The 14021-nt window shown below is 38.0% G+C and overlaps 1 protein-coding gene across 4 annotated transcripts in view; it reads right to left on the bottom strand.

Annotated features, from left to right (window-relative positions):
• The window catches only part of chico, a 32580-nt gene that overhangs the window by 6794 nt on the left and 11765 nt on the right, over positions 1-14021 (bottom strand). For 2 of the 4 annotated variants that reach the window (XM_051701789.1, XM_051701790.1), the window contains exons 3-7: positions 7253-7350; positions 3616-3679; positions 2802-2846; positions 798-860; positions 492-566 (exon numbers count right to left, since the gene is read on the bottom strand). In XM_051701789.1, coding sequence (XP_051557749.1) covers positions 492-566; positions 798-860; positions 2802-2846; positions 3616-3679; positions 7253-7350 — 345 coding nt within the window. The remainder of the gene's footprint in view (positions 1-491; positions 567-797; positions 861-2801; positions 2847-3615; positions 3680-7252; positions 7351-14021) is intronic. The other 2 variants (XM_051701792.1, XM_051701791.1) reach the window with 1 other exon arrangement.

Here is a 14021-nt window from a genome sequence, read left to right on the forward strand (position 1 = left end):
AGGCCAGTAATAGGGCTATGTCTAATGATATGGAAATAAAACAAACAATATCTTGTCCTTAAAGCAACTTTGCGTATTGTCTAAATGCATGCCTGTTGCCACAATATATGTATTTGATGAACTGTATTTGAAGTTTCTGAATTATAATATTTATTATACATTTAAAAGTATTTTAATTATTATATACCAAATTATCTTTACTTGGGAGCCTGTCTCAATTAAATTTGGATATGCGATTTATTCTATTAATTAATTGGCACATCATGTAATTGATTAGATACTTTTTTGTCCATTTTGTACAACAGCCTTTGGACACTATATGCTTTTGTTGTATAGAAAAGAGTGGCTTGAAACATTCTGCTAAACTTCTCCTTTTGTGTTCCATCAAAAGAAGAAAGTCATTTGGGTTTGAAACAACATGAATGTGAATAAATGACAGAATTGTAATTTTTAAGTGAACTATCCCTTTAAGATGAAAATAAATATCTTACCCTAATGATGGAGTTCATTTCAGGAGGGGTGACCTGTTTAGCTCGATCTATTGCCCCCAGGACCTGCTGTTGGTGCTACACACACACACACACACACACTCTTATTAATATCTATACACAGGTTTTACAACACAACACACCTTTTAACATCAACACAGGTTTTATCTCTCAGTAGGAAACACTGCATGCAAAACAAACAAAAACCCCTCTTTAGAGCACAAACCAATGGAACATTTATTGCATCAAATTTATGATGTCATTATAGTGTGTAATGTATCTATAAATAAATAAATCACACAGTCTGACCTCTTGAGAAAGGTAGGGCAACACCTGAGCACAGATGCCATTCAATCGCTTCACAATCTCCGCCTGCGGACCACACACACACACACACACACACACACACACACACACCTCGAGTTTACCTGCATTATTAAAACAGCTGGGGAATGCTCTTGCAGTTTGCTGATTTTGCACAAAAGCACATGATGAGGGGGCCTGGGTAGCTCAGTGGTAAAATACGCTGGCTACCACCCCTGGAGTTCGCTAGTTCGAATCCCAGGGTGTGCTGAGTGACTCCAGCCAGGTCTCCTAAGCAACCAAATTGGCCCGGTTGCTAGGGAGGGTAGAGTCACATGGGGTAACCTCCTCGTGGTCGCTATAATGTGGTTTGTTCTCGGTGGGGCGCATGGTGAATTGAGCGCGGATGCCGCGGTGGATGGCGTGAATCCTCCACACGCGCTATGTCTCCGTAGCAACGCGCTCAACAAGCCACGTGATAAGATGCGCGGGTTGACTGTCTCAGACGCGGAGGCAACTGGGATTCGTCCTCCACCACCCGGACTGAGGCAAATCACTATGCGACCACCAGGACTTAGAGCGCATTGGGAATTGGGCATTCCAAATTGGGAGAAAAAGGGGAAAAATCACCCCCCCCCAAAAAAAAAAAAAAAAAAAAGCACATGATGAACAAACACAGTTGTGGTAACATATGCTGATTGCTGACAATGTTTGATGGAAGGCAGCGACTGAATCTATGACACTGCATATGCACAATATAACTATATAACTAGGACTGCATAATATCTGCACCTGCAGAATTCGAAAACCAGTCATTCTTAAAGTTCTACACAACACCAACCCCATTCATTTATTAAATAATAATGTCTAATTTGTCAATGCTTTCAGCTGTTAATAAGAGAGCAGTACTTTCAGCTCTGTTTAACACACAGTAGAGTCCGAAACTCAGACCACAACTGAAATTGTTTATTTTCTGCATTTTGCTTAAAGTTTTTTAATTATTATTATTACAAATAATGATATCAGCAAAGTGCCTTCTGTGTCACCTCAACCAGAGCTCCCCAAATGATTTTTTTTTTCCTCTTTCTTCGGTGATGATGAAAGCTAAAATATTAAATACCATGGATCAATATTTACAGAGCAATCCATTATTTTGTAGAAGGGGTCAAAAGGTTTCGCTGATGATTTTGGAGATAAATTAATTTTTGCATTAAATGCCAATGGTTTTAGTCAAAAAATTGGAAAAACCCCAAAACAAAACAAGAAAATTATATGAAGCTAGATTCATACCATGTAAACTACATTTGTTTGTTTTTTTACCATTGAAAATGGGTGAAATTTAACAAATTTGTCACACCGAGAGCCCCATTTCTCTGGGGTTTAACCACAGATGGGCATTAAAAATAAAGATCCCAAAAGGAAAGTTTGCTCTAAAACACAATATGAAAATTTTTTTCCTCCCATTTTTGGATGCACACCATTGGCATAAAATGCATCAACGGGTGCTGAAGTGAGCTGATTTTAATAATAGACATACCAATCTCTGTTTAACATCATCATGACTCTGTCACCTTTCTTATGTTAGCTTTTGACCCGTGGGTTTGCACCAAAATCATAGGCAAAAATTGCCATTTTAACCGTCCTATACAAAATAAAGGATAAAGGATTATCTTCCTACAGAAAAAGTCCTAACAAAATGGAAATTTCAGCCAGGGAACTTTCTGCAATTCGGTTGATTTGACATGGTATTACCCCATAACAATTTGAGCAAAAAGTCAGAAATAGTACAGAATCTTAAATGTCTTATTTTATGTCATAACGCGTCATATCGTTTTTAGAAGTCTTTAAAAATTCCGATTACTTCCCGGTTGCATTTAATTCTCTTGATTTCCCCACAATAATTGCAGAAAATTTGATTAAAGCATGCAGATTATGTGAGGGCCTACAGTATTTACTGTTCTGCATAGAAAGGAGAGAGACAATAACCGGACAAAATATTCCAATTCTTACCTGTTTGTGCATTTCAATGTTGAGTCCATATGACATCTCATAATACTGCAATCAGAGACACAGGAAAGAGGAACACAGGTGAGAGCACAGGGAAGAGTATTACATTAGCTTCACTTCAGAATAACCAAACCAGTTTTAGGCTCCAGGCTAAGAGCTTCGCTCTGGGCTAAACCAGCTGATCATTCAGATATGAGACCCTAGCAGTCCGGCTCAGACACATATACTCATTCATATTGATCCCCAAAGCAAGAGATCAATAAGCTTGTGCTGTCTTATTACCCATGATTCAACTGATCAATGAAATACTTGTGTGTGTGAATCACTGCAGACACTTGAGGGTAACAGGTGAAAAGAAAAGAGACGGAAACGATGAAAGACAGAAAGAAAGAAAATATGGAAGATAAATAAAAAGTGAGCAAAAGAATGCACACAATACACATATTGAACTAAAGTATGAAAATATGAACAAAAAAATACTAATCAAATCAAATATGCAAACAAAACGAAAGAAGAATGAACAAAAGAACGAAAAATAACGGCCAAAGCAGGTATGGAAAAAACGCATGTGATACACAAACAAGAATGAAATAAAGAACTAAAGAACAGGAAGATTGGACAAAAATATCTACAGTAATTTACATTCAATGACCATAAAAAACCTCTTTGGTCATACCACACTGGTCAAGCAAGTTATGTTATAGAAAGTATACATAACAAAGACTGCACTGCATATGGTATTTTAAATCATGTATAACCATAGGTGTGTCTGGCACCGTTTTAGTTCTTAAAATTTAACTGTAAACTTTATACTCACCATAATATAATGCCGCTGCATTTCAGATTTTTCACTGGCAAGTTTATCACATTCCAACTTAAGACTGAGAGAGGGAGAGAAAGGGGAGGGAGAGAGAGAGAGAGAGAGAGAGAGAGAGAGAGAGAGAGAGAGAGAGAGAGGGGAGGGAGAGAGAGAGAGAGGGGAGGGAGAGGGAGAGGGAGAGAGAGGGAGACAGAACAAAATTGTTTGTGTTTTGTTTCGCTGACAGATATGACAGTGATCTTGGACTTTATACTGACCTCCTTTAATCAGTGTGGATGCAGCACCACATAAAAGCAAACATTTTTGGTTTTCAGTTTCCAGTGGCATAGAAGAAATACCCTAATCTCAGGCATCGATTACAGCCCTAATTGGGGGGGGGGCAGGGTTAGTGTGATGGCAGGCTGATGTTTTTAGACAGTCCCTTACCACATGCTGCACAGATTTAGCACGTTTTATTACAATGTGTGGACTTTTCAGACAGTTCCTTGCCCTCTGTAATAAATCACATCCCTTTTTGATTCGATATGGTACGCATCATTTTGTCTTTAAATACGGGACGATCCTGTATTTTACGGGATGGGTGGCAAGTGGCAACCCTACTTCTAAGCGCTTGTGTTTTTGGCGATTCACATTCTTCGTGCATATTGCCACTTACTTCGCAGGCAGGACAATTTATAGTAAAAAAGGACTTCACATCTATCATATCGCTTCTAAAGACATGGATTTTATAATAACTTTTATTCTGCCTATATGTACTTTTTTGAGCTTCAAAGTCTTGGACCCTGTTGACTTGAATTGTATGAACATACAGAGCTGAAATATTCTTCTAAACATCTTCATTTGTGTTCAGCAGAAGAAAGTCATACAACTATAGGATGGCATGTGGGTGAGTAAATAATGAGGGCATTTTCATTTTTGGGTGAACTACTCCTTTAATGCACCTTTAAGTTAGATATGTGCCAGTCTTCAGTAATACAGTACACCACGATAATTAACATAAAAGGTTATATTATCACTGACGCTTCAAAAATACAGTGAAGAATTTAATAACCTATAAGCCAAATTAGTTTCATCCAAGAGTTAAGATTTACAACCAATGACCAAAATTAACACTCACTAACCACCAAATGCGAGTAATTGCGCCCAAAAACTCAGTGACCGGTAACTAGAATGACAGTCGGATAAAATATGTTAAAATACAGTTTTATGCCTGGTATTATGGACAGTACATTTTATTATCATTTATAAATATTGTAGAATGAAAACGAACAACGGTAAGGCTTTGCCAAAGGAGGCAAAATTTGACACCTAATTAAAGGCTGAGTCTAAAGTGTGGAAATATTAAGACAAAGTGACCATTTGATTTTACATTTATTTTAAAATATTTAATGTTTATTATTTTATTTTTGTGTGAATTTAACTGTTTTGTTACTTAAATATTTAAGGTTTCTTACAAAGTATTAAAAATACTAATTTGGTGTTCAAATAAGCAATTAAACTTTGAAAAGAAAAAGCTAGTTTATCTTTCAAACGATTTTGTAATGTAAAACTGTACTGCAATAAACCCATATACCACAATATTAGCTTCAAAAAAAAAAAAAACCAAGACGTTTTGAAACTGGACATTACACCCACAACATGGATGTATGTCAGCTCAAATGTTTACCTTCTAACACTTACAAAGACACTGTGTGTACACACACACACACAGTCACCTCGTTTCTCTCACTCTCTTTTGACAGACCAAATATAACAATTCCACAACATTCTACCATGACAACCAGTCTCCCGTCTGGACTATCTGACAGAGGCACATGATTGGTTGGCGATCAAGTTAGGAGAATGAAACCAAGTAAGAATGCATGACTATCTCTTTCAAATATAAATGTAAATTTTTTTCATTTTGGCAAAGAGAACGGGGTGATTGGGACGGATGCAAAATGAACAGGCAATAATTTGTAATAGTGACCCTCATCAACTCTCATCAACAAAGCATTTCCATCCGCAGAACTGCCGCTCACTGGATGTTCTTTGTCTTTGGCACCATTCAGAGTAAATTCTAGAGACTGTTGTGTGTGGAAATCCCAGGAGATCAGCAGTTACAGAAATACTCAAACCAGCCCGTCTGGCACCAACAATAATTAATGCGACTACCTAATCAGGCAATCGTGTGGCAGCAGTGCATAAAATCATTCAGATACGGGTCAGTGACCGTGGCATGATTGTTGATGCCAGATGGTCTGGTTTGATTATTTCTACTGAAAAACATCCAGTGAGGGCAGTTCTGCGGATGGAAATGCCTTGTTGATGAGAGAGGTCAGAGAATGGCCAGATTTTTTCAAACTGACAAAGCCTACGGTAACTCAGATAACCACTCTGTACAACTGTGGTGAGAAGAACAGCATCTCAGAGTGCTATTCTGAGATGCGGGTTGGCACTGTTTTAGCGGCAGAAGGGGGACCTACACAATATTAGCTAGGTGGTTTGCGATACATGCATATATATATTCTAGAGACTGTTGTGAGTGAAAATCCCAGGAAATCAGCAGTTACAGAAATACTCAAACCAGCCCATCTGGCACCAACAATTATGCCGTGGTCCAAATTACTGAGATCACATTTTCCCCCATTCTGATGGTTGATGTGAACATGAGCCGTGAAAATGTATTTTAGTTTCAGTTTTTCTAATTAATGTTGATTTTTATTTAAGTTTATGAAAATGTTTTTGTTTTTTTTTTTACATTTAGTTTTACGATAATAACCTTCTGAAAAGTAGATCTGAAAACACACCCGTCCATTTATCCTTCTCCATTTCCATCTTCTTTCCTGTTTGTTGAGTCTATGAGATATCTATTGACATGATCGCTCTTATCTCTGTTGCTGACAGATCAGGACAGACAGGAACTGTTTTTCCAGGAGGAATGGTTTGCACACCATCCTCACTGTCCCAGAGAGAAATTCACATGGGCACAGTGTTGTATTTTTAGTGGTGTAGAGTGAAAGTGAGGAGGATTCTTTTGAAGGGATTCTCAAAACTGGAGCACAAGCTGGTGAACATTAGTGTTGTGTGTGCATTAAAAAGTAAAATTCTGTCATTGTTTACTCACAATATGGGTAAAAACCGATGTCTTCCGTAGACCAGCAAGTTTAGCAGAATGTTCTTGGAACTCTACAATGAAAGTGAACTGGCATATTTGAATATACAGTATATCTGAACACAAATGAGATTTGAGAGCTCCAGCGGAGGGCAATATTTTTGAAGTAACAACGAATTTGGTCTGTTCCTCACAAAAAGCTATTGTATGGCTTCAAAAGCCTGACTATATTGCATAAATTGTATGAACTACATTTATGGTGCTTTTTGTGTTGACAGCATCCCATATTCACTTTTAATATAGCTGCATGAAAATTCTGCCTCAAATCACCTTTTGTGTTCCAAAACAGAAAGAAAGTAATACAGGTTTGGAACAACACGAGGGTGAGTAAATGATCACAGAAATTTAATATTTCGGGAGGAACCATCTCTTTAACCATCTGCTAATGGTACAAACTTTGTGTTTTGGAATGTTCTGGGTATGTGCCTGTGAAACACTTTTATCTGTCTGTTTGTTTCTGTGTGCACGTGTGTTGTGTACCTGTGATATTGTGCCTGCAGGAACTGAAACTCATCCTTGATGCGATCACAAGAGTCAGACGTGGTGAATTTGAGCGGCTGTGTCGACTGAGACGATGCCTGCAAAACAACCAATAAAATGAGATTAGATTTGACACTGAAGATAAACTGTGGCTGCTCACTTTACATGTTACTCGGACACTCTTCACCATACCTGCTAACGGGGGGGGGGGGGGTTTGTATGTGCGAGGAACAGCAGTTTCTGGTGCCCCCTTAGGGAGTAGGTGCACTACGCAGACTGCGTATTATGTGTATAGGGAGTGGCAGTACCGGTCAGTAATACTACACTGAAGATGAATAATACTAAGAAATTTATTTAATTAGTCCCTTACCATATCCTTGACAGTTTTAGTAATAAATGCTTTGAGTTATTTATAATAAAAAGTGTATATCCTTTCTTATATGATGAGAACTTTCCTGACCCATGACTAATAAAAAAAACCAAAACCATTTATCTTATGTATACATCTGTATTTTTTTCCCCGTCACCTGTACTTCTTGTCTTTATGACTCCGTGATTGTATTCATATATTGTTGGATCTGTATTATTTTGTACATCATATAGAACATTTAACCTTTTTTTTTTTCAGTAAAAATATCCACCATTTTAGCACAATGTGTAGACTTTTCAGATGGTCCCTTACCACACCGTTCACAGTCTTAGCTCGTTTCAGCACAATGCGTGGCCTTTTCAGACAACCCCTTACTCACCGTATGAATAATTTCCAACTTACTGTATATCAATGTTAAATTAATGATCTGGAACAATTTCGCCGTGACAGCATCTGACCAGCTTATGGGAGAAATCGCACCTCCTATTGATTCGATACGGGACGCATCATTTCATATTTAAACACGGTTTGATCCCGTACTTTAAGGGACGGGTGGCAACCAACCCAAACTGGAGGTTTAATACATTCTCATAAGCAAAATGTGGATGCGGAAAATTGTGAGTTTATCGGGAGAAATTGTAAATCGGGAGTACAGCGGGAGGAGGAGAGGAAAAACGGGAGTGTTGGCAGGAATGCTCTTTACTCATCTAAGTGGGCAGTTCTTCACTAGAATAGAGGACAATGTGGACCAGACTTTACTGATCATTAAAAATTTGAGTTAGCCAGCTAACCTTTAACTGATAACACTAAACTTACTTTTACACATTTAGTCATTTAGCAGATGTTTTTATCCAAAGCGACTTACAAATGAGACACACAGCAAGCAATTTGTCATATAAATTTAACAACATCAGCAGTATAGGACTGCCAAGTTCTCAGTGGTTGGAGTAGTAAATTTGCTAGCACAGAAGAAAGAGACAGACAAGGATTTCTTTTCTGTACATTAAGTGCAGGTTAAGTGCAGTAGTAAGTGAAATTATTGTGGGTTGGTTATGTGCTCGTGGAACAGATGTGTTTTCAGCTGGTTCTTGAATGTTGAGAAGGTTACAGCAGATCGTGCGAAGGTTGGAAGTTCATTCCACCACAGAGGAGCAGAGAAAGTGAAAGATCGAGCCTCTTTGTGATGGGACCACCAGGCGTCGCTTGTTCATAGACCACAGAGAGCGAGTTGGAGCATAGACCTGAAGAAGTGAATTGAAGTAAGAGGGTGCGGTTCCATTGGCTGTCCTGAAAGCCAGAGTCAAAGCCTTGAATTTGATGTGGGCAGCTACAGGTAGCCAGTGGAGTGTAATCAAGAGTGGGGTGAAATGAGCCCTTTTTTGCCAATTGAAGACCAGACACGTTGCTGCATTCTGGATCATCTGCAGTGGCTGAATTGTGTTAGCTGGAAGGCCAGCCAACAGAGCATTGCAGTAGTCCAGTCTTGAAATGACCAGAGTTTGGACCAGGAGCTGTGTCGCATATTCAGACAGGAAAGGTCTGGTTTCCTGATACTGTAAAACGTTCAGCTTCATAGGCATGATTGTTTTGCAAACAATCAGCATTTGACTGTGCATCCTTTTTAAATTATTTTTTGAAAGAGCTGATGCAGAATTACTTTATAATTTTATAACTGGTGCTTTTTCCTTTCTTAATGCACATTATTTAAAGGTGCTCTCAGTAAAAAAAAAAAGTTGTTTGTCTTTGTGTCGTCTTGGACTTACACTGACACCTAGCGGTGTGGATGCAGCATAATTTCAAATCAATAGATTACGGTTTCAGATTCCACTGTGGAAATTTAGTATTCACATACTGTGTCTCGTTTCCAAGGCTGTGCACTAGATAGGGCGCGTCCTTTGAAGGCTGCAGTATACCGAGCGTCCTCCTTTAAACAAGCCTCATTTAAACGAGACGGCCTTCGTAGGACAAACGGAAACGGATCGTATCATGGTTGCTATGACAGCACGGCACTCTTTAACAAGAGTGAGCACTTTGAGTGACAAGGGAACAAAGTCCCTTTAGAAGGGAATGTATGAGGTAAATTTGAGGAGCGTGCTAATGATATAGAGACAAAATAGATTTTGCAGGTGTACTTTTAGTCTTTAATACTTTATTTTAATTATATATTACTATAATTATACATTTTACATACTCTGCACCCATCTACTGAGGTACTTCAACTTGGGAATTAACATGACTTGCATTTGAACATCATATTTGAGCAAATTGGCATCATTTTTAGACAAATGATGTTAATTTCCGTTGAAGCAAAGAATTTTGGGTTGTGAGTGCCCACGAAGGATACACCTCTTGCATCCTCCAAATTCCCATGAAAGGTCGCATTCGAAGGCTGCATTCGGAGTGTCCTACTCGTTTTCTGAAACGAGACAGCCTCGATGACGTATGCGGCCAACAAATGCGACCTCCGGAGGACGTAGCTTTCGAAACGAGACACAGCCACCAGTCAGCCGTGACTTTAATCAAAGAGTAAAAGTATCCAACAATACAGTACATTTACTGAGATTAAGCGAGTAGTATTCAGCTGGTCATGTGATCCTAACATGGTGGCCCCCATGTGCAGACCCTCTCCATGTAGAATAAAACAGCTTTTATAAGGTTACTGATATGACTTGAGTCTTCATCTCATGTGAGTGCTCATATTGTTTATACATATAATCAAATTTACAATTAATTTCTGTAAGACTAAACTTTTTAAATTAGGAAATTACTGAGTGCACCTTTAATGCAAGTTTGCACTGTGTTAGGACTATATTTTGTGATATACTACCCTGGCAATAATATAACATAAAATTTATAGCAATATTTAATGATAGCAAAAATAAGTTTGCAAAATTTAAATGAAATTTAAATGTACTTAATTCACTAAAAAATTTTTTAAATAGTGTTATATAAAATAATGTTGGCAGTAGAGTTTGGAACTTAAAATGGCCATTTATTAGCCGATGAATCAGTCTTGTATGTCAGTCTATCACAAAATATAGTCGTCAAAGCATCAGTGCACAGTAAAAACACATTGACAGAAAATAAAGAAAAAACAATAGATTTATTCAAGATATATACAAATATAATAATAAAACATATACAAAAATTAAAGCAACCTTTCTGTCTGTCTGCTAGCAAGGTAAAAACCCTCCACTGTTGCCCCTTTATGATGCTAATGAGGGACTTTGGCCTGAGTGACCCAGACATCTGCTGCGCACACACACACACACACACACACACACACCTCCAGGGTCTTATCCGCTTTTTTGTCTCCAAAATTGCAGCTGGTGTGTGTGTGTGTTGTTATTGTTGCAGAGGAAGTGAGATGTTTCAGGAGAGTTGAGCGTGATGGAGACAAACACCATCTTGCAATTACACACGTTCATGTCTATGCAGGTGTTTTTTCCCCAAGATTACCAATCTTTCAGAAGTGAATGTGTTCACAAACACATTAGCACAGACATGCACATCTGATGAGTGTGTGAAGATTTCAGAGAATATAAGTGTGTGTGTCTGTGTCGAGGGGATTAACCTCTCTCTATGTTGGGGGTGTTCTACTGAGAGGGGGTCTTGTTAATTTGGTTGTCCTTAATAATGCCCTCAAGACCCCTGAACACCCTTACAACACAATACACACATAACGAACCCAGACCTGTGTGTGTGTGTGATGCTTGAGTGCTCATGTTTCTAAACAAAGAGAGTCTTGCACTCAGCAGTTCTAGATTTTCTGAAGAAAATGTCTCGATGCCAAGATCCTAGGATGTTGTTGGTGATTGCTAGGCGTTTCTATGCTATTACTAGGGTGTTTCTTGCTTAACTATGTGGCAGCTATGGTGTTCTGGGTGGTTGCTTAAGGCTCAGGTATACTTAGTTTTTGCGCGTTCCGGAACGGATCGCGCCCGGCCAACTACGTTGCCTTTGAGTGTATCCTTTTCTGACCGCATATGCACTACAACTGCATTGTGACACTCTTTTAGTACGGTCAATGACCAGCGCATGCGGAGACAAAAAGAAAATCTAGGAGGTGCACAGTCAAGCCACGCGGCTGTACTGATGATGAAATTTGCGTCACGCATACTGTGCGTGGATTGATCAGCGGACGCGCAAAGTATACTTTGGCCTTTATCGACCCAAGTCAAAAGTGCCTACCTGCAAGTCTCAACTGCTGGGTTTCCATTAGTGGTCAACCGATATGGGTTTTTCAGTGGCCGATACAGATATCTAGAGAGCAGGATGGCCGACATAAATGCAGATATACAATTTAACAACAGCAAATCAGATGTACACAATATTTCTAAAGTGAAACAAACACTAATGCAATTTTTACTCAAATTTGCATAAACTTGAATATAAAAAAAACCTTAAACAGAAAGTGTTGATTATCCATTGAGAAATCTATTGGTAGATTTTGAAACTGATATTCAAGTCCTATGACTCGATCGGTGATCAGTAATTTGGCCAATCGCATAAACCAATCACTCATGTCGCAAAGGACGTGTGGATCTTTTAAGACATCAGCAGCACTCTCATGGCATCACAGAGTTTGGGGAATACTGGCATAATGTTGCAAGACAACAAACTTGATTCAGCAGTTAAGAACGATGCAGTGGGAGAGGTATGGCGAATATGAAAATTTTGTGTGCTGTACTGTTAATGTGGTGTTTCACACAAGACAAGGCAAAGGAAACAGCGCGAGCTGTGAAACGGTCCTTATTATCATTCATGTCAGCATCTTGGTCTCTGCCAGGGTTAGGCATCTCAGTTATAATGCGAGTTACAAGATGTGATGTAATTAAAACATTTTTATGAAATATCTCCCGATTAACTGGCATTAACAATAGTAGCACCTGTAGAGTCCAGAAACATGCGCTCTTTCTCCGCTTTCCTTACATCTCTTGCCCTCATGAGAGAGTGCGTGTTCCCCTCATTAAAGTTCAAGCAGCAACAAGTGAAAAATTATCTATTAATACAATCATTCAACAAATAAAAAGGCAGGGAAGGAATTTATAAATATAATAATTCTTTATACAATATTAAGATACCATAAATATAATGTAAAAAAAATAAAATAAGGTATATTAATTATGAAATACTGACAATGGATCAATATCCAAAAATGTCACATTAGGTTTAATTGCACCTATTGGTTATCAGTTTGTCTTCAGTTTGACACCAAGCTTAATGTTTTATAGGGCTATCTTAATATAGAGAATTTTTTGTTAGCCTGTACTTGTTATAAAGTCTTATTACATGAAGCTTTTTTTTAATAAGCCTTTTAAACTGTTTTTGTCAGCAAAAACTAGGCAAAGTGATATTACTGGGAAATTCAATTAGGCTAACAGTAACAGTGTGCAGAAAGCTTACATAGAGCCAGTTATGACAGAGATCCTGATAAAAGCTGAAATGATCGGTATCGGCCGATCAAGTGACAAGAAGATCGGTGATCGGTATCGGCTGTAAAAATCCTGATCGGAGCATCCCTAAGACTGGCACAAGGGATAGTTTACACTTCTGTTAATCGGCCAAATAAACACTGTTATTTACTGTAATTTAAGGAAAAAAAAATACATTACGTTTAATTCAGTAAAAATTCATTGCAAAAAATGATATTATCATCAAGTTTTTTGTCTTGTTTTCCATTTAAAAAGATCTAAAACCCCTTAAAACAAGATACACTTACTCGAAGTATCATGTAAGATATTTAGACAAGCTTTCAGAGAACGTATTTTAAATAAGTGTATTTTGTATATAAGTGGTTATACTTCTGCCAGTGCAGTAAAGACAAAATATACTTATGTACAAGATATATTCTCTGAAAGCAAGTCTAAAAATATCTTATGTATCTTGTTTTGAGGATTTTTAGAAATTCAATTATCCTAAAGTAAATATATATGTTGTTTTAAATGAGTATTAGATATTTATATTGGAAAACAAGCCAAAACCACAAATCAAAAACATATTTTGTCTTTAACTCAAAAAAAAAAAATAAAAAAAATAAAAAAAAAAACTCTCTCTTCTCAATAGAGCTGCGTATTGCCGATATTCTTCACGATAAGATACACACCGCAACATATGTATTATGATTCACTTTGTCACGAGCCATCACGTTATAATCTAGCACATTGTCCGGGTGCAGTTTCAATCTCTCCCCCCTTATAATCAGGTCACTTCACGCGATTCATAGAAGAGGCGCTGACAGCACACAGAAATGCCAGTTTCGGAGTTTGTACTTAATTACATGACCTGCTTCCTTATTATTTGGACTTTAATAAAGGATGCATTAAAGATATAACGCCAGAGTTTTTCCCTATAAAGACGCTCGACATGCAAGTTTTGCTTAGGCAGAACGGCAGCTCC

Source organism: Myxocyprinus asiaticus, chromosome 6 (assembly GCF_019703515.2).
Source record: "Myxocyprinus asiaticus isolate MX2 ecotype Aquarium Trade chromosome 6, UBuf_Myxa_2, whole genome shotgun sequence".
Lineage (NCBI taxonomy): Eukaryota > Metazoa > Chordata > Actinopteri > Cypriniformes > Catostomidae > Myxocyprinus > Myxocyprinus asiaticus.